We start from the raw sequence: 23,068 nt of genomic DNA on the forward strand, positions 1-23,068 counted from the left end.
AAAGAGTTCGCCGCGGACGAGCGATCTTGTAATTTAAAGTATACGGTATCATTAGGCCGTGATTTTCTCGAACCAAACGTTCCGTATACGGTATTGATCCATATACGGCTCGATATACGATATAGGATATAAGATTTCTGTTGAAAAGATAGAAATCAGAGGAATAAAAATACATGATAAACTTATCAGTATATTTCAACGCTAAATAAAATGTTTAAAATTGAGAATTAATTAATTTTTTAATCGATCAATTCATTCAGCGAGTATACGTCAAAGAATTTCTTTATCTGAAACAGTTTATATGGAACAGTTGACATATCTCTCCTCGATTTCTTTACGAGCACATTCCCGTCTCCGTTTCAGTTTGGTCGCGGGCATCCATCGTCCGCAGGAAGCAATTCGTAGTTTTCCAATCAGAGAACGAGAAAAGCGGGCTCATTTTCCGGGCGCTACGCGACTTGCATTATATTCTGAAACCGGAAACGGTCGATCAGTAAGGACCGCGCCACGACTCCGAAGCAGGAGGCAAGCCTGCACGTTTTCTTCCCTTCGTTGCCCACGGGAGCGTTATTCGAGATATCGTCTCTATTGTCCCTTTAATCGGAAAAATCAAAGTTTTCCGAACCACTACGAGTTGTACGTGATCACGCGACTCATTTTTTTTTTCAAAATTAATTGCAGTAAATGAAATTTCTCGAATTTTAGTATTTTGTAATTTGAATATATCTGATTTCTAGTAAATTAAATAGTACTATTGTATGTAATTTTAATTTTACGTTACTTATCAAGTGCGTAATTTTGTACAATAAATTTTACACATAATTTTTTTATTTTATGATTTATTATACATAAAAGTGATTATTGTGTATTAGTGCAATATTTTTGCTTAAATTTCTTCAAAATGAACTATTAATTAAGTTCATTCATTACCAAAAATGTTGATTCATGTTAAAATTAGAATTTTTGGATATTAGCAAAATTATAAATAACTGGAGAACTAATATGAAAAAATATGAAGAACATTTTTCGCACATATTTTAGGTCATTGCATCGAGTCAGCGAACAGCCTGTATTTTTTATTGGATACCTATGTAGCAATTAAGCCGCTTAAATCACCATGTTGGCGTTAATTTATGTCCTCGCTAGAAAGATCAGCGCGTAATTCGTGATTAATTGCAACTTTTACCAGATCCCTTTCGTCGGGGTTAAATTGAAGTAGGATTTTCTTGTCGATTAACGTGACGTGTATGCCTGGATTTCGCGAACATAATCACTATCGTTATTCCTGTGACGAATAACTGGTACATTTTTTTGATAAATTTCTGCGCTTATTAACAAAAATACTCCGCTTATCAAACACAACTGCTCTTTTTTCATTCAGTGCATTATATTTATTTATTACGATTTTTATTGCTTACGATATCTATTGTTGTTTGTGACGTATATTAATTTTGAAATATTTTGCGATATAAGTATAATAATAAACAGGAATTCTAATAAATATGATCAATCATATCAATGTTACATGTGTGTCACATGTTCGTAACATGAATTTTAAAGAAATCGAGAAATTAATATGTAATGGAGATATGAAATGATTAAAAGCAAATCATTAGTATAGTTTATTGGTTAATTTAAAAGTGACTAAGTGGCCAATTCCCCAGGTTAAGTGATCTATTTTTTGCTTGCTCATAGTATAGTGTAACGCGATGGTTTGATCGTCGGAATTAATTTGCATGATAACGAGCAGCATGGTTAAGGAACCCGTGACCAGACCGAAAATACTGAAATCTATTGTAGCGCTATTAGTCGTTGATAATTTAACCTTTTGTGATGTCCTATCATTATGCTAGAATTTTTGTTTTACATTTATTAAGTCAATTAATGTGTAGCTCTATTTCTCTTAATATTGGAATTCATGTTTGCATTTTTTTTGTAACATAAATTAATTTAGATTGATAAGACCAAAATTTGTTGATTGATAGTTATATTAATTTCCTCGTTAAATTTTTATACGCATTCATAAAGTTAATTATTGTTATATTCAATTTGTGAAAAATTAAATTGTACTCTTTGCGCGAATAATAAAAATAAACGAATGTTGTTTGAAAAATACGTAAAATTCAAATAATTATTTACGAGAGTTATGCAGTATCGTTATCGCCTACGGTCGACACGCACAATTCATCTCCTTTTTAAAGATTTGATTTTCTGATTTGCAGTCTTACCAAAACATTCATTATAAATTATTCGTATCTAAAATCGTCAGTAAAATTATTAAAAGCAAGCTTAAAATATGCGGGGAATAAAGAAAAAATGCGAATAAAAAACATGATAACTTGCTTCAAATGACCGCATTTTGCATGAGCTCGATGTACATATAGTACATTCTTCGTATGTGTTGCAGAGAATGGAAAAAGTTTCAAAAATAAAAAAAATATTCATGTTACGCGTGCTCGTTATCGTCCAACCCTTTCTCGTTGTCTGCATGCACGATAGCCAGTAAAAAAAGCTACGCGTAGTCGATATTTTGCAGAATATGCATGTACGCTATGGTTGCTTGATAATAGTAAATGTTAGAAACTGAGATTTCGAAATTAGAAATTTGTTGTGGAAGAGAGAGACATTTTGCATTTTAACTGCATATTTATATGTATATTTAAAAATTATATTATTATTTTATTATTTAAAAAAATATATCGATTTATAAAATAATTAAAGAAGACAAAGTAATGGTTTGTTTTTATTATCATCCAATGAAATATATAACAGATGAAAATCATCCATATCCAAAGTTAATGCGACAGTAAAAAAATGATTGGATATATAATCGTATGTGCCAAATACAGAGAAAATTGTAAAAAAATACAAGGGAATAAAATCGAGTGCATCAATGCGCGCGTATGTGCATTTTCATACACTATATGTTGTTATGAAATTGTTTTATGCCTAATTTTACCAACCGCGTTTAACTTTAATCTTAGTTTAACTCACTCTTTGTCTCCTAACTTTTCTTTTAGAAAGAGACAAGAGTAAGTTAAACTAACAATAAGATTAAAGTTAAACGTGGTTAGTGAAATCGGGCATTATTAGAGTTTTAGATATTGTATTGTCAGTGAGAATGCTAAGTATCACGATATTTTTATTTTTTCTCGATGACAATCGATTGGGAATCGCAATCGCCGGTTTTGTTTACGCATGGGAATCGAGTTTTTTCCGAAATTATAGAAATTGGTTCGTCAATATCTAAGACATCTCGGAGCTAGAACCGAGAATGGTACTCAGCAATAGCTGTCAAAGTGGATTTCATGGTGAGGCCGACGTAGGATGGACGGCACTCTCGAGAGAGAGGAGGATAGGTGGTGCTGGCAATGAAGAGCTGAACTCCGTCGAGCGTCATTACCTGCCATCGCTTCATTGATTCACGATGAAGTTTTAGCATAGTTGTTGAGCTCAAGGAGACCTACGTTACTAGGTTATCGTCTTCTCTTAGAATTTGCAGTGAAAGTGTACATAATAAATTCACTGCAGCACACATTAATCTAAATGCGTAAAAAGAAATAATATTAAAGTGAATTATTATTTTGATTTAATAATTTCAAAAATTCTTGATTAAACTAGTTTAATTTGTTACAAAAGAAAGAAAAAGAGAGAGAAAGAAAGGGAAAAATGGTATAATAACTGTGATCGATAGTAATTAACTTTAATAATAAAACTTTAAAATAGGTCTATGTAATATTATGTGATTTCTATTTAATATTACGTAGAATATTCGCGACAGTTTTTGGAAATTTCTCAACAATTTATTTATCAAGAAAAAAATTTATTTTATATAATAATACAGTAGAATATTTCTACAGAGAATGAATGTATTTCAAAAGGAACAATCTTTTTTTCACCAATCTGAAGTTTAATAATATATATAATTTTGGATATTGCGGACATTTAAAGTGGAATTAAATCTAAATTGGACAGGCAGGGTTGTATTTCTAAATTGCGTTCGTTATTTGCCATTACTTTGTCGACATCTGCGATATTAAGCAAAATATTAAGTTTTTATAACTCAATAAGGGAGCTGCTATTACATCTGGCGAAGAAATTAAAAATGAAACATAGCCTTACAATTAGCAGGAAGAAGTATTAATTAAGTACTGGGATTTATTTTAATTTATCTACCCGTGACCTCGTTGTTAACCTTCTACATTTTTTATGATACGTACTTATTCATTTTATTATATAATCATGAATTATCATTTGTATCAACGGGTGTATACAGACTTCATTATAATTCGAAGAGATTAATTTTTTAGGGACCTTTATCTGGCGTGTCTTTCTCGAATAAATTATTGTTCTATTATCGTATTAATAACTTCCACAATTGGCGATTCGCTTTGTTTAATTAGATCATTATTATGTAGGGAAGGATAATAGAATTTCCTAACAGTGTGCACTCATGCGATTACATCAAAATATAAAGCGATAATCATTCAATAGAAGAACATTTTGATATTATATTCATTGATTATATGAATATATGTATAATATAATAGTGTAATGCCTCATTGACAAAATGTACAGCAATTGTACTATTTGCACTAACATGATTGCAAAACATTTACAACTCTAGAATCAAAGTAAAATTACATATTCTCTACATAATATAATATATATATATTTCATATAATAACTAACGTTTATTGTATGACGCGAATTATAATCTATTTATAATTCTCATCCATTAAATTCCTTTTTTTCTTTTTGGGTTATATTAAAAAATAGCAAATTGTATCGTGTATCTATAGTATACATAATGAGAAAGCAGCGATAATGTAAAGTATACATAACGTAGTGATATAAATAAAGCGTTCGCAAATAATCGTTCAAGATCGTCCATACATTGTCGTTTGTTGACCACTTAATCGAACCAATGTATACATATTTTCACATGTTCGACCGCTGCGGCAGCAGAAGTTTCTCCCGAAGAAACTTGCCCAATAAATAATTCCTTGTTAAGCCGTCTCGGACTTGGCGCAGTGGTGAGCAGAAGGCATGGAGAAGAAGAACGAGCGTCTCGATGTGCGTGGGTGAAGAGATCGTAGCCGCAGCGGCGGGCGGAAAGACGAAGAGGACGTGCAACAACGACGTCGACGATAATAAATAGAAGGATGGATTCGGTTCGCGATTCGGCGAGTTTTCCACGGCGCTTTTATATAAATAACGCAGACGTGGCGGTGGCTCGTAAAACTGAATTATGTCCCACCTACTCTTGTCACGCTGCTCTCGGCGGTCCGCGGTGCGATTCATCGCCGGTCATTCGCCACGCGTGCACGCGATCGTACGTGGCTCACGTGCACGGTGCATTTGCGACCGAGATGGAACATCCTTTCGAGATACGATCGTGATTGACCGGCCGCGACGGAGAACAGCTTTATCCAATGCGCCCAATTCTTTCCAGGGTGATTTTAAATCCACCTTTCTTCGCACGCGCTTGCGCGGATCATCTGTACGGCGCCGATCGGAATTTATCGATTTCACCTTTACCTGCTAAAGCTTTGTTAGCGAACGATCGTATTTCGCGCGGCGCGGTATCGCGAGGTGAATACGAAATCGACACATTTTACGATATTTCGGATGAGAGCTCCGAGAGAGCTCCGTTTTTCTTACAATATATATCGCGAAGAGAGATATATACATTTATTATCTCTTTTATATGAGGAATTATTATTTCTTGGTTTTTTTATTCACAAAAAGATGAAAGTTTGTAAAGCTCGTATGTTCGTAGAATAATCCAGATGTGATGAAACGTTACCCCACACATATATCTCATTCTATTATTTGTCAGTTACATGTCTTATAAATAATTTCCTTCCTCTTTATGAAAAGACTTAAAAAAATAATGAGAATGAAATTTTGAAAGTTGTTCAATAAATAATCCTATTATTTTACAATGATTATTATTTTAATAATTATCTTGTTTTTATAAGATTAAATCATCTTATTTTTTCAGACTAATGTTTACGATGTAAACATTAGACATTTGTGGTAAATAAAAGTGCATAATTTTAGTAGCTGCTTAAAGTCAAGTTTAAAATGATTAGCACAACTACTTTTAGCAAATTTCTTTCATTTAGACATTATAAGAATCAGATGATAACGTTTAGTACTAGTTTATGTAAATTGAAATCTTCAAAATTAGGTTTGATTTTTACAACGATAATCGATAGTGTTTAGAATAAATGATTCGGTTAAAATATCATTGAATAGTTGTATAGTAGGATGTGTATAATAGGATGTAAAGTCATCTGTAGTATAAGTAAGTATTTAGCCATTATTATAATTTTAACTTATTCTATGTAGTAATTTCTAGACATAAAACGTAATAGAAGACAAAATACAAGATATTTCCAGCTCATTATTACGTGGATATATTTTATACATATAAATTATTAATTTTTATTTTAACATGATATTGATATAATAAAGTCAACATTTTTATTATACTATAATAAGTTGTAAAACTTTAAGAGGACATTTCTAGAGAAAAGACTGGCATATGTTGCCCGTGAGAGAAGGAAATGTCGCGACACAAACTCATAATGCAATAACAAGATATTTCGTACATTGCCGTAAAAAACATTATACCATGGCGTAGCACATCTGAATAAATATATTCCAAAGAGAAATCAGTGATGCATACTGTCTTTGAAAGCTTCGTCCTTGGACCTCGTTGCCGAAATAGAGGATCCATTATTCATTGGTAACTTCGCAAGATTTTTCTCATGCAAGCCCTCGGACATTTTAGTAAGTGAATTTTACTATGCAGACGAGACTGCGCCGAGGAGGGAAATAGCGTGCAGAATATTCGCCTACAACACACTGCACTTTTATGACAACTATACGAAAGGAATCTTTCCTTATCCAACGCACGGATAGCAGCAATTGCTTTTTCAACGCTCTCTATTCGGTGCTCCTTTGTGACCTATCCGGGAATATATGGTTCTGTATTTCCAAAGGGATAACCGGTGCGCGAGTCACGGATCCTTTAGATTTTGACATCGATGTCATCCCGCGTTACGAAGCGTAAAAAGCTGAGATGATTTACTTTCGCAATAAATCATCAGACTAGATTTATTTTACAAAGAAGGATATAAACATAATATGTGTACTGAACTTTATTGTATATTAGTTTCATTATCATATGACTGACGTTGATTTGATATCATAGGGTAATGGTTGAAATTAATTTCCAACTGCATCGATTGTTTCATCAATACGGTCAATACGGCGTCTATGTCAACTAATACATATATTCTTTGACGTGTGTCTGTATGTGCGATTATTAAAGATAGTATATATCGTAATCTTACATCACAATATTTATTCTTTTCTTTTTTGTCTGCGATTTATACTTTATACTGATGATGGCACTTTTTGTTACTTTGAAAAATATTCAAGTAATCATTTTACAATAATTTATTTTTCTTAATCAAGTAGATGTTATCTGTTCCATTTTTGTTCTTTTTTGTTAGTAATTCAATTATTTTTTTTCAAATAACGACGCTCTTTCATTAATATATAAAAGAAAAAAAAGAAAAATTACATTATTGTTTAGAAAGAAAATAGTTTTAATTATTATTATTATTGTTATATGATAAGAGAATATGTTTATTTGTGATAAAAACAATTTTTATCAGATTATTGATAAAGATAAAAAATTTATTTAAATAATTATGTAACAAAATAACATAATTAAACAATACGACTATGATTTACAGATTTTTAGATACAAAATTTTCGATCAATATTAATTAACAATTAAAATTGTTATAATGTATGTACAACATAATTAAAATTAGAAATACGTATGGTTGTGTGAGCTAATTTTTTTCTGGAAACTTTAGAATATTACGTTATGTATTTGCAGCATTAATATTAAATGACACGAATTTTTTCGATTACTATCTTAACAAATAACTGTTTTAATTCGACTGACAATGAGCAATGTGTGAAATTCTCATGAATTATCTCGATCCCTTCCTGCGCAGTGACGAGCAGAAAGCGGAATCGTTTCCGTGTGCATGCTCATCAGTCTACTAGGGACAACGTGTTGAGGCATATAGGAAAGCGAGGAAACTTCGCTACAGCGAATTTCCATTTAGAGAGATTTTGCGATACCCGCAGAGTTGGTGTAAGTCTTCACGGATTGGTGCAAGATAAGGACAACTTCTATCCCTTTCTTCTGTTGGAAATTGAAAATAAGTACGTACAGATTGTGTGATAATCCGACTCTTCAGCCATTCGTAGCAGCCTTTGCCCTTTTGTAAACGAGACAATGCTTTGCAGAGATACAATGACTATTGATTTCTAGCTATTAATTCTGTAGCAAAACAGTATTCATTTCTTAAAGTTATAATGTGAAAAAGTCTTTATTATACAATGATATATAGAATAATATGTATATAATACAATAAGTGTTGTTTACTGTATATGTGATTTTCGTTGCATATTTATGTAGCATTAAAAAAATGTTATGTATGAGTATTTTGTGAAATTTTGATTTTTTTCTTTAGGAAATATAAATTTATTTTAATGAATATCAAAATATATAAGAGATTCAAATTAAATGTGTTTTAATTATCCATTTCATAACAGCTGCTTTAAATATATAAATGTATTATAAATGTACTATATTATAAATAAAAGATGATTTATTTATATACATAATTATCGCATATATGAATTAATTTTAAAGTAATATTGTTATCAATATTAATATTGTATATTTATTAATATTGTATAATTTACTGTTTACCTTTTTGATATTCTGTAAGAAATGATATTATAAGTTTTATACGTTTTTATGCGCGACTTTACATGCAGCAACAAATTGATAGTATCATATATTAATAAAAGCTGATATATACGTGAAAATTGCGGCTTCAGCATGGTACATGTCCTTCGAAAGGTTTCAACGGGCCAAGGGTGAATTGCAAAGGGCGGTCCGAGGCCATTTATTATCCCCATTATCGTGCTTCTGACCTCACTGTCTACTCCCTCAGGACTTGAACATACCTATAACATACAATCCCCTTTCACTCTCGACAATGCTGCCCTTGTCTCACATTCGAAATATAGTCGACAGCATCGATAGTTTTAGAATTATATGTTCAATCGTGTTTTATCGAGCGTTTGTCTGTTTCGCAATCACGACAATTAATAGTAAAATAATTTATAATTACAAAATTCAATATTTAACTGTTAAAAATAACATGTAAGGGGATTATTTTATTTTATAGCTAAATGATGCTTTTCAAACATGGGTTTTTAAAGAAAAAGAAGAAGAGTTTCTTTAAGAGAAAAAAAAGATGTATAATAATAATTAAAAATATTGCAATAACAATTTGTATATCATATAAGATTACGATGATTACACACACACACACACACACACACACATAAAATAGTAATAATAATTTTAAATATAATTGCTGCTAAAAATATAATTATCATAAATATATATAAATTATATAAATATATTTTCTATATAAATTATTTTATATAAATTATATAAATATATTTTAGTGGCAATTATGTTTAAAGTTATTATTACTACGCACGAGGTTATTATTATCAATGTTATAGTAGTAATAATTTTGAAAATAGGAATCTCAACTATAATTTTTTTTATTATGCAATTATTGCCTTTTTTTCAGTGCATTTTTTGTGTAATTTGTCATATATATTTTGTGTAATTTATCATTTATTATGATAATGCCTAAATAATCTCCTTGTATGCTATAATTTTTATTTTTTACGTACAATGTCAATATAAAATTTATTTTATTTTATAAATATTAATATTTTAAAGAATTCCTTACATTACATATAACTATTTATAGTGTATGCATATATCTGTATGTATATATCCGATAACATAAATCTTATTATCTATATCTTTAAAATAACATTCACGTTAATCAATGTCTAATTTTCGAAATGTTCCAGAAACTCCGAATAGATCCTCCGGATTTATTACAGACTTTGATCGGAGAGATTCGTTAACTTTAACTTTTTCTTCCTTCAGGAACCATTCTCTTCGTTCTATCAATTTTGCTTTCCACATATCTGAAACAATATCAAAGAAATTTGAACATTTTTTAGTATATGTTTTACATTCTAAATATATAATAAATATATTTATGATATAATGAATATATTTATTTGTATATAAGAAAAGATGTTTTAAATATATACAATATGTACACACATATAATACATATAAAATAATTAAAGGAATTCTTAGGTTTAGATATTTAATTAAAAGAATTTTTTGTGAAAATAAAATAATTATTGTTAAGCTACATGAAAATTAAAGAGAGATCATATTTTTTATTACAGATAGATTAATATTCAAGTGAAAATGTTATCATTTATTTTTAACATTTCGTTTTAAATATTTAAAATCGAAATAAAGTCACTGATAAAAAAACATATATTTTTAAAGAAGTAAAGAATATTGTACCAGATAAAATATTCAGTGATGGTTGTTCACCGCCATATTCTACTGGTAAAAGAGATCTTGGTATAATCCCATATATTGATTCTATTCCGGATATATGAAGATGTATCTAAAATATCATAATTGCAGTTAAAACTGTATAATTATTCCAATCCATGTACACATGAAATACAAAGTTTCTAGTTTTAAATTATATTCGGTTAACATACTCGGTTAACAAGTTTTGCTTTCATTACTGATTTAACTACTTTCAATAAGACATCAAAAAAACTTGGTGTATTTATCACATGAATTGCTTTCATTCTTGAACCGTATGATTCCTATATAGATTGAATAATAAAAATTAATTTTTGTAAAGTATAATTATATGTATTAATTTTTGTAAAGTATATATTATATGTATAGTATATACATATAAGAAATTATTTATTTCTTAAATACCAGAGCAATGTCGAGTTTTTTCATTGCAACTGGTGTATACTTCAATACATGACCGAAAGTCAAATTGGTACAATCGTAAATTATAACATCGGAATTAACTATATCTTCCTCTATACGTGTCTCCATTATCATGCTGTAATATCTGTAATATTTAAAAAAATAGTATATTTATTGATTTTATCTTGATCTATTTTTACAAAGATGAATAAAAATTTGTATAATATTTATATTTTGGGTATATGTGTATATGTATGTAGGTATATAGGTGTATATATATATATATATATATATATATATATATATAATAACAATCAATTATCGTCCACTAAATCTATTAAATATAATTTGTTGCCGAGTTGCTTCATTTAATAAAAAATATAAAATTATCTAATCTCGAGATGTTGTATAAGAATCCGCACGAAAAAAAGGCCAACAGTTTTTCCTGCATTTCCTTTTTTATCTCGTTTTATCGAAGTTATTGATTTTAGCTTTTCCTTTCGATGTGTACTGTTGAAGGTAGTGGAATTGTAGTAGACTAGAGGAAAAAGCAGGGCGTGAAAGTATCTTGTTTCTATCTCATTATCGATAATAGCAAGCACAAGAGAAAAGGACTTGCATATTTAACTTACGCAAAGAGAGAGAGAGAGAGAGAGAGAGAGAGAGAGAGAGAGAGAGAAGGGAGGGAGCAAAGAAAGAGAGGGGGGGGGAGAGAGAGAGAGAAGATTTTACAGATCGTGCAGAATAAAGCGAAAGATCGATCCATTGTGATTGGATCAGCTGGATAGCGCGACCCTGTGAAATCGAAATCGCTTTACCTAATAATGTTACATAATAATTTCGTCAGTAAATAAGAGCATCGCGTGAATCATAATATAAAAAGCTTGTAGAATGTTGCATACAGCTCAATTTCTTTTTTTCTTTCTTCTTCTTTCCATCGTTATTAATTATTGCGTTTTTATATCCGTGCGTGTCCTCTCTTTTAATTTATATATCTTTATATAATATTATATGATTATATTATCCTAAATATAGCGTTTTTTGAATGTGTTTTTACAATATTTCGTGACCTGCGCATAAATTCTTTCATAGTTATGTACGATCGTGGAAATGCATGATAAGATTCGATAATTCATAAATTAAAAAAAATATAAGAATATATAATATATTCATGCTCGCATACGCGGCAAAAGAAATAAGTATAAAAAAAGTATTTATATAAAATATTTTTTTATAAAATTAAAAAATTTCCTGTTGCATTAATATTGTTTGTTTGTTTGTTGTATTGTGCACGTATAATACTGTTTTGTTTGCACATATTATGTATATTACGTTTAACTTGTAGATATACGTACTTTATAACATCATATAGATCAACTACAGAACTGTCGGAATGTAACCACCGTACCATAGTGATTCTATAATTTTCTGGTGTTAATATTGGTAGGGTCACACATTGTCTGAAAGAAATAAAGAAATATTTGTAACAATATCTCTATGAGTTTTCTTTTTTTCTCTTCTTTTTTTTCTTGAATCAAAAATAATCGATCTTAAATCATTCAGCAAAAAATTAACTATGTATAATAATTACGTATAATTACTTGTGTGTATATCATTATATTATACTATTACATAAAATTGCGATTAATACTTCTAGTGATATAAGATGTTTTTATGATTTAAAAATTTTAAAATATTAATATATTATGCAAGAATCCGACAACTTTGAAGTGTTATTTAAAGACTTACATATATGTATTTATTTTAAGCATACGGTCGGCCAATGGGTCACGAGTTGTGAAAATCTCCGGAATTAGATTACGAAGAGTATAATGCAAATCCAAGCGTTTCTTAACTTTTTCTAAATTAAATTTTGCACTGTAAATGTAGAACTTTAATCGTTTTTCAGAGATATCTGTGAAGTATAAAATAATATTGATTATTACATACGATATAAGATTTCATGAATGAAAGAAATCATAAATAAATATAAACAAAGGTTGAAATCCTATTATATTTGTCAATATATATTACAAAGATGTAACATATTAATTTTGTGTATTATTAATAATTAAAGAGCTATGAGATTTGGAAAAGCAATAAAATAATCCACTTTGTGGAAATTATGCGCGCAAAAGTTATATACGTATACTAGATATAATAAAAATTAATATTTTTCTATATTACATACAGTAAAACATATATTCGTAACATAAATATAAATGTACATATTAATATTAATTTTAAAATAATTGCCATTTTATATTCTATAATGATCTTGTATGTTGAATTGTCAGTCGGTTATTATTCAGGAGATAGGGGACGATTCATAACATATAATATGTATTTATTATAATAAACTAAGAAAGAAAATATTGTTTCTTAAATATTTAATATTTGATTTCTGATCAACTAATTCTTCGCGCATAATTTCTCCTTTTATATAAACTATGTGTATATATATTTTAATTATATTTTTATCAGTACATTTACGAAATATGCTCTTCAGATTTGAAGATGATATGTAATAAATTGACTAATAAGATCTTACTTTTTTTTCTTTAAATTTAAAAATGCAAACCTTCAGGAAGATGAATTTGCTGCTTCAACCATAGTCGAAGTTTAATCAGTAGCTCTTCTAGAAGTTGTTCGTTTCCTCCAGTATCTTTTAATATTTCTTTAAATGGAGGCATTTCTAATTTAATCATCTTTATGGTGGTGTTTATTGTCCTTCACAAAATAAAAGGAACACAATCTAAAATTATTACATATGTTATCCATATGTATAATAATTATGAATATATTATTTTCATCGTTTCTTTATCGAAATGTTAATATTAATGAAGATAATTATTTTTAACATATTATTTTTAACATATGACTTTAAAAACAATACTACTAATATGAATTAAAGAATTATGTTAATAATTAATATTAATTTACATTTCCATTCATACGCATTGTTTAACTGTTCGTTTGAACTGTTCGTGGCAGTCGCTTCTCGACTGATTATACTTAAAAATCATGACTCATTGAATATGTTTCTGACTCGCTGAATTTTTTTTTCATTTAATGAAGTTAAACGAAATGAATTAAAAATTGAATTAAAGATATTTTTGCAATTAGAAATACGTGCATCAATTTAATCGATGCATATAGATATTATTATTAATTGTATAGTTACATTTAAGGCAAAATAATGTATATGTACATATTCATATGTTGAAAAGAGAATAAAATATTTATATTATTTTACAATTATAGATTATTGATAGGTTAATATTAATTATAATGTTGCTATATCTATGTACGAATATATACTCGTGATCCGGGTAGTTTAATCAAAAGGTGGAAGAGAAAACAAAGAATTACTTGACTATAGGACTTTGCTCCACACACAAAAGAGTACAAAAAAAAATGTAATTTGCAAAAGAAGGAAAGCGGCGAACAAATGCTATGCAAGCAGGCCACTGCCTTGCAAGTACCGAGAATAGTCGATTCAGTGCGATGAAGACTATTAAAATCGAAAAAAGCGAAAATCTATTACTCGTTGTTTCTCGTACAACGCGGTTTCAGACTGGCGGAAAACTTGAAGTGATGGACACGGCATCGGATGCGTGGTTTTATATCGTCCTTCGAGAAGATTCTCAACGATGAAAAATTAATTTTGAGTTAAATCGAAGAAAGCAGAGAATCTTTTCGAAAGTGAGCGGTCGCTCGTGTTTGTTATTTTTCCGAGTCGACTGAGATTCGAATTCGCAGCGAAGCGGTCTCGGAGCGGGCGCTATCTACTACACGCGAAATCTACTGCGCGAATAATTATTCGCGTTAATTATTCGCGTTGGCGGTCGGATATTTCGTTTGATTTTGAACAATCTATGTTTAATTTAAATGTACTTTAAAAATTGCAAAACTTCTTTATCTAATTCTTTATTCTGATTGGAAGAAGAGTTGCAAAAGAAATTTCATTAATTTTAATTAATGATATAAATAATATAAATAATATAAATTTTAATTAATGAACATTGTGGAAAAAGATGCAGAAGACAGGCAAAAGCATCTTATGTTGCTGTGATGTCCGATGAATTGTTTTATTGTTACTTATTGTTATTTTTTTATACTTCCTATTTTTTCTTTTTTCCCTTTTGCTGTCTCGTTTGGCTTCATCTACCTATCATTTCACTATATACGTACTAGTGCAATTTATTCCCATGTAAAATTACTATCGCGTGCATCGGTTTGGTTATAGTATCGTGTGCAATTATGTAAAAACTATGCTAATAGAAATTGCATAGAAAAATGTATTTATAATGCCAGAGAAGGGTAACGAATAGGTCGATCACGGATAGTTTCGGAGAAAAGAAATGAAAAGATAAGAGGAGAAAATTTTACTAAATCATAGAAAGAGATATGATTATAGTGAAAAGAATTATGCAAGTTACATAATATGTAATAATATATATTAAACAAACTTCATCATTCAAAAACGATTAAAATCGACTTTTGTTATTTTTTTCTCTTGTTTTAATCCTTAATTATTTTAATCATTTGCTCTTTGGATCTTTAATAAATAATATGTATAATTATTTAACAACTTTTTATATTTCCATTTTTGCTTGATCTTGTTTCGTATCTCTGTTTTTGCTTGATTAATGATATTATTTCCAATTATCATCAATCATATTTTTTTTTAAGTATGTTTATTCATTGAAATTCTGATCACAGCCAGTTATCTTGTAAGTTTGATGCGTAAGTTGCTAATTCATGATTTGAGTAATTTATATTACATATGTTATCTAATGATAAAGGTTAGGTTTGCTTGCAGCAATATATCAGGCAGTAGCATTGGAAGATTTTAATCATATTTAAATAAGAAAAAACTGCTTTATACAAATGTGCAAAATCAGGAGTGAAGCAATTTAGCTGCATGTTCTTTAGAATTATGTGCGCTCGACAGATTAGATAAGCTTGTATTAGATTTCTTGCGCTAGATACATATTATGTTTTTATATTATTAGCTCTATGACGCATTAAAACACCACTGCGTGCAAATGCACGACTAAAGGCGTATACATTCTTGTATTATTTTATTTCAGAAATTTTGTAAAATTTTGTTTTAGGTTTAAATTGATGAATTTTGTACTTATTGTTAAAATAGAGAGCATCTTAAGTCTGAGTATGAGTCATAGCTGTTTGTTAGCGGTCTAGATATAATATGTAGAAATCTGTGTTATATATATATATATATATATATATATATTTATATTGTCAAATCAATCAATATCAAATACTTCTTAAAAAATAGCGGAATTTATATTGAACGTACTCTTTATGTTACGTCTTTTTTCTCCTATTAATTGATGATACGTAAGTGGCAAAAAAACTGATACTAAAAATATCGATTGGAAACAGGAAATATCGGTTGGAAACACTATTAAATATAATGAAAAAAAGACAGAAATATATAATATTTTATGTTGAATATATAATATGTTTTTGTCATTTAATGTGAAATTACAGATTATTTTGGAAAAAAATATGTATATAAAAAAATAATATATTTAAGGAAATTTTATTTCGCTGGTCACTTTTTATTTTTCTTCCTCTTTTTGCATTGTGAAATTTTCATGTAATTAATTGTTATATGTAACACTTATTTGCTACTACATTATTTTATAGGGAGACTGAAAAATTTTCTGTGATTTCTATTTTAATCAATTTCTTTATATAGACCAATTATTTAAGCATTATTTTTGGTTATTTCTCGCGTAACCTCAAAATATTTTTATATACATAAGAACACAACATATTATATGCTATAATTGAAATCGTTTAAATCAATTGCGTTTTCTGACTTGAACCTATCTTAATTTTACTTCTTCTTCCAATTCATTTGTATTTATTGCTATTATTATTTTTCCACAGATATAGCATCTCTGTATATAATTTTGATATATATAATTATGATAATTATGATAATTATATAATTTTGATTTATTCTGTAAAAAACTTTTAATTAGAAGTTTCTTGGCAAAGCCGATTAATGTAGTTCAATATAAGATGTAGAGTGTTTAATATGATAATAATTTGTAGGTAGGAATAAAATTTTTCTTGGTAAAGTGATTTATAATCGATAATATTGACACTGATTACTTATTCAACGTCAGAGAAGAGAAATAATCATACAATTGAAATAATCGTATTCATAAAACTTGTGGACCTTGTTGCATCTAGAAAACATTGCATAATTAATCTTCTACAGACGTTTTCGAAATGTCATGTTTAACTTTGCTACATCTGAAACATCTAATTATGAATAAGTAAGAATGTTTTATATACGCTGTATGACATTAAAAAACAATATTATATTAAATAATACATATTTAATATTATATTTTTAAATCTACCATATACATTTATAAAAAATTGTTGCATTTTATTATATAAACAAGTATATATATATATATATATATATATATATATATATATATTTGTCATTGTTGAAATACACCGTGACACATGTGAACAGAAGCTTGCTTTGTAGCAGCTGATGTAAAATGTACGATATTTAGTATGGTAGGCTTGCTAGAGAAAAATATATTGCTGAATATCGCAGATGTTACATCAGCTACTACGAGATAAGCTTGTGTACTTATGTGTCACAGTGCATTCTGATAATGACTTTACCGATATAACTAACTAACGCATGCTCAAGATCGGTGAATTGCCGTGCTTGAGGTGCCTTTTCAAATGATGCAAATTTTCAAACATTTATAATTTATAACTACAAAAAGAAACCTATATCGAAATTTTCTTGATTTTCTCGTCTTTATTCTTGATTTTCTCTTTTATTATGAAGAATTATTTCTTAAATTTTGGTCCCTATATATATATTTTTTTTTTAATTGAAGAAGATTCTAATGTTACAAAAACTTTTTTAAATATACAAAAATTATACAAAGAAATTATTAAATGCTGGTCATAATGAGTAAATCTTAATTCAGCAAATCCAATTACATTTTGAATTTGTATTAACAAATGTCATTATTCGATTTTGATGGATTTTCGGTATGTTGAAGAGATTATTTCAATTAAAATATTTTCAAAAAATACTTATAAAAAATATGCATTTCTTATTTTAAGTTATTATATATATATATAGAATATTCAAAGAGCCTATTAAAATTGGAAGAGAATACTTTCACATATATCTGTAAAATGAGAATATTCTGTAATGTGAGAATGCATTTATGAAGTTGCTGTTATGCCTTCTACTTGTAACGGTCATTGCTAATTGCTCGGAATATCAAGCGTATCGAGAACGCGATTGAGTAGTTCGTGAACCATTAAGCATCCGAGTCTTGTTGGTACGACGCATCTGTCATGTTCATTGGTCGTACGTGTACAACAATCTACGTACATGGTCTATACAGCCATGTCGCTCATTGTTGCTGCTTCACGAAAATGTTGTCAGTGGTCATTTTTCACGACCACGCAACCGGAAAATTGCTACATTCTGTGGCTTTTGTGTTATACTCTTCTATTTACGGTCACCAAACATATAACCGATTGCCATCATCTTTTCTACAAATTTAATATATGTGTATTAAAAATTATGGAATCTTATACCATATTTATACATAATATAGATTTAATAATATAATAAAATTTCGTATTCTTTTAGACTAATTAGTTTCAAGATGATGTTGTTTCTTATTTATTTATTATTTCGTAATTTTTTTCAATTTTCATAGTTATAAATGTTAGATATTAGACACGCCTGATCTTCTTCTTCCCTGTTTGTTTTGCAGTTATAGATATTATTCATTTATTAATTGCAATAATATATATATATATATATATATATATATATATACATACATATATATATATATATATATATATATATATGTATGTATTTTTATATAAGTGTGTTATCTTCAGTTATGCTAGAAAAAGAATAAGAAAGAAAAAGTGAAAGAGAGAAGGAGAGAGAAAAGCAATTTGAGATTGTCAATCTATTCAGCTTTAAAAAAACATCACCCAGTAGCTTTTCTGTCAGTCATTCCTCTATCATTTCTCATTCCACGCAATCAGGACTCCACACGATCAGGACTTAGGAAAATAAACGTTTAACGCGTCTTGTCAATTTATGATGAGCGACAACTGCAACTTTTCGTGGCAGTATCGACTCAAATGCCAATATAGAAGGTACAGCCAACATCGAACAATGGACAATTTTCCGGGAAGTTTCGTAGCCGTTTCCGACGACGATTAGATAGAGAACAAGGTAATGGCGGGAGGTCCAATCTGCATTCGTAATGACGAACAGGGAGAAGGTGACACAGTGTCTGACCTCAGTGTGCGGGAACATTGGCCATCTATTAACCCCTGGGGCCATACACCCTCTCCCGGTTCTCTGTCACGGGAATCACTCCCCGACTACCATCCCTTAAACGATCCTTAGCCGAAACTATTCTCCATCGCTCTTCCATTTGATATGAATATGTGGCTATAAGAAACCAAGAAATTCCATAGGAAGTAATAAATGCTCTTAAAAGATGATCGTTATTATTAATGTTATCAAAAAAATCTGTAATTTAAAACGAAAAAGTTGATATGTTTGCGATGCAGCTAGTAATTCTTGTAAAAGAATTTAAAAACGCCGAATGGCACTTAATATTTGCGAATCGTTTTTGAGGATAGTAAACGTAAAATTTTGGCGAGGAAAAAAACTGTTCATTGTCATCACGAGATATTTCACGAGTTATTTTTCTCGCTAATCTTTAGCATTAACGTAGTGTCCAATTGGAAACCGGTAGAGAATCCAGTCAGTATTACCGAATTTAATTTCCTTAACAAGGTCTTGCCAGTTGAGTATTTTGATAATTTAGTCGGGAAGTCATATCAATTAATTATTATTCTTGTGTGTGTGTGTGTGTGTGTGTGTGTGTGTGTGTGTGTGTGTGTGTATATATATTTATATAATTGTAGGACTGAATTTCCATCAGCTGACTTAATAGCAAATTTTCCCTGTTTTCTCTTTATCATCTCTGTTATGTTACATTCTGAGGAAAACTCATTCGATTACGAATGTAACTATGTTATGATTACACTTTTTATAGTTAAAATTTGTAATATTAATTTTTTTCCTGCATATATTTCGAAATACAAATAAATATTATTTTAAATATTATTTTGCACACACACATTGAATACGTATAGCGATTAAATTCGCAGACGTTCTTTTGTCAAATATATATCGTACTAATACTCATTCCACTAATTATGGTAAAACAAGCGAGAATGGAATGTCCACATACCAGCAAAGATACCGCAAAATCAATCAGCGGAAACACAATTAATTAGAGATTGCTGATTACATGCTTGTTTATTGTAATTTCATCTAACTATTAGCTTATACATAATTAATGCTAATTGGAAAGCCTGTCGCGTATTTTTTAAATCATTGAGATAATTGGATAAATATTATTGCGAATGAAGAAAAATACGTTGTGCTAGTTTTCACATGGTTTGTAACATATAAAACAGCCAAAAATTATATATATATATTGTTGCATCTGCGGATTGGAGTCGATATGAATCGAGCGCGCGCGACAACTGATCGGCACATGCTATCACTGTAATTGCGCACTTACAAATAAAAAAAAACACCTTCAACAATAATAACGAAATTATAAATAATAAATAAAGGGAACAATTAAAACAAAAAGCTTACAGAATAGACTTACAGAATAGACTAAAACACGTCCGTATAACTTGACAACTATTCTCAATCTGATTGTCGTTCTTTAACAACTCTTTAAGCTGCGAAAACGCTCGAAGGTCACCTTTCATTCCAATCTTTGCTGTTTAAACCGGTTCACTGGTAATGGCTTATATATGGCAAAAAAAAAGTATCACAACTGCTAATAGTTTATACATCCAGTCCAGTGTGAATAACTTTGCCAACTTTCAACGGATTTACATGAAACTTGATACACATATTTTTCGCTGATGACAAATTTGGGATCGAAATTTTAAAATTCAAAATGGCGGATTTAGTATGGTGAATTAATTTTGTTATTTTATTATTATATTTGTTATTCCATTAGAGAAGATTCAAATTCGATATGTTCAAGTTTGAATATCTTGAACTAATCCGTTATCTGTGACCAAAAAACCTCTTATAGATAAACTTTGTAAAATACGAATTTATTTGCTCTCACCAGTTTTGGCACAAAACGTTGATTTCGGGTGTTCCAGTGAATTGGTTAATACGCACTAGTTAATTAGCATTAATATATAACACGAATTAACATTTAACACGAATTGTATCTTATTTATTTTAGTATTTTTTTTGAAATATTTTATAAAATACAATAATTTTTAATTTGTCATCAATATTTTAAACAATTTAAAAAAAATAACAGGAATATTTGCAATTCTCTTATCTACAATATCAATTTAAAATCAATTTTTATCTGAATTCAATTTTTAAATTAAAGTTAAATGTTTAAATTAAAGTTAAATGTTTTTCCAATTCAAAATGAACATAAAATATATAAAAATGGATGTAAAAATATCATGTTTTTCATTTAGATAATTTTATTGAGTTTATCTGAACTTTGGACGTTTTTTTTATTATTGTAATTGCAAATATCCCCCCCCCCTTCTAGACTAATTTATTAAGTTTTATTATGCTGAATCTTTTATTTCCTTTTCTTGTTTTTACTGCCATATTATACCTATTTCGTTTATAAAGAATGTATTATTTAAGAAAATTGAATATATTATATTATACAATTAATTATGTATTCGATTTGCTTATTATCACAATTTAGTTTTTATATACTAAATAAGAGATATAACAGAGAGAGATATATATAAAAGATATAAATAAATAAGATATATAAAAAAAATGAATACATTTTAGAAACTTTAATAGATTAATTTTATCGATGCGACATGTGCAGTTGTAGTAAGTTGTTTGAATATTTCATAATATTGATGTATATTCATTAATTTTATTTGCTTTTATCTCCAGTTTTATTCAATTTATAACGCTATTTGCAGTATCTTACAATAAATGTGGATTTTTTACAAACGTTCTATGTAGGTTTTTATAATAAATTCTGATTTTTCTTTTATATACATGAGTACCTATCGTCAGATTTTTTTGCAAATGCTTTTAAGGAAAATATTCACGAGATGAAACGATAATAATCGAACATGTTTCGCGAACGAGCTGTTGCTTTCGAGTTTAAGGATGAATTGCAGAGAAAGATCGCTCACATATTTATCAACAATTAAACGATGGACTACGAAACATTTTTCACGTGAACGTATTCTCGTTTCGAAGCAGTATCAGCTGGGATACCACTTGCCTGGCGCCAGCATCACCCGAGGTAAATATTTGACGAGTAACTCTAGTATCACGGCTATACTGGTTCTGATGAGCGATGCGCATCGCCGCCGGCCTCGGCCTCGTTCTGCCTCAAACGTCGTTCCTGTATTACTTTGTAAAATTAAGAGCTTTAGACGGCCAACGCAATTTTCGTGAAAATATGATACAAATGATAGATCCCTATGTTGCTGAAACTTAATCTGACAAAGGAAACCGACCCGAATTATTTAATTTTATCGAATTATTCGATCGATTTTAATTTATTCGTGAGAAAATAGGAAATGTAAAAATAATTTTATTTTATATCTATCATAAAGTTTACTTTTTACTTTTATTTTGTTTACGTTATTACGCGCGTCACCATTAAAATCAACGAGATAACCCGTTAAAAATGTGTTAAAAGTTTTTAACATCACAATTAAAAAGAATGTTAACGTTTCCGCGAAATGTTGTATGGAAAATCGAGGATGTAGAGCAATATAGATGACAAGATCTCTATTTAATTAGCGTCGAGCTTTGCACATCGCCAGTATTGTTTGTTCCAGCAGAACGCTAACAAATTTCAAAGTGCAGAGAGAAACTGTTGTAGGTTGAACGTGAAAAAAAGCATGCTCTCGCGGCCGGATATAGGTGTCTGAACATTAAACATTCAGAGTCCGTTTCAATTTGTTTCGTAAAAGCGTCGAGGAGCGTACAAAGGTTGC

At 29.2% G+C, this 23,068-nt stretch overlaps 2 protein-coding genes across 2 annotated transcripts in view; one reads left to right on the forward strand and one right to left on the reverse strand.

The window, feature by feature from the left end:
- LOC105256367 (TWiK family of potassium channels protein 7) overlaps positions 1 to 23,068 on the forward strand; it is a 258,014-nt gene that overhangs the window by 32,352 nt on the left and 202,594 nt on the right. The window lies entirely within an intron of this gene.
- On the reverse strand, positions 9,904 to 20,815 carry LOC112638133 (alpha-tocopherol transfer protein-like). Its single transcript, XM_025409227.1, has 8 exons — positions 20,697 to 20,815; positions 13,539 to 13,687; positions 12,707 to 12,872; positions 12,313 to 12,417; positions 10,961 to 11,102; positions 10,729 to 10,839; positions 10,523 to 10,628; positions 9,904 to 10,125 (listed from the first exon to the last, which is right to left on the reverse strand). The coding sequence occupies exons 1-8, from the start codon at positions 20,813 to 20,815 to the stop codon at positions 9,974 to 9,976; spliced, it is 1,050 nt and encodes a 349-aa protein (XP_025265012.1). The 3' UTR covers positions 9,904 to 9,973.

The sequence above is a fragment of the Camponotus floridanus genome, unplaced genomic scaffold, assembly GCF_003227725.1.
Source record: "Camponotus floridanus strain SB8 unplaced genomic scaffold, Cflo_v7.5 scaffold25, whole genome shotgun sequence".
NCBI lineage: Eukaryota > Metazoa > Arthropoda > Insecta > Hymenoptera > Formicidae > Camponotus > Camponotus floridanus.

Coding starts and splice junctions, on each gene's coding strand:
- LOC112638133 (XM_025409227.1), bottom strand. CDS start 20,815: ATGAAAGGTGACCTTCGAGCGTTTTCGCAGCTTAAAGAGTTGTTAAAG. Junction 13,688..20,696: donor CTATTCTGTAAGTCTATTCT/GTAAGCTTTTTG, acceptor TATTTTGTGAAG/GACAATAAACACCACCATAA. Junction 10,629..10,728: donor AAGCAAAACTTGTTAACCGA/GTATGTTAACCG, acceptor ATGATATTTTAG/ATACATCTTCATATATCCGG.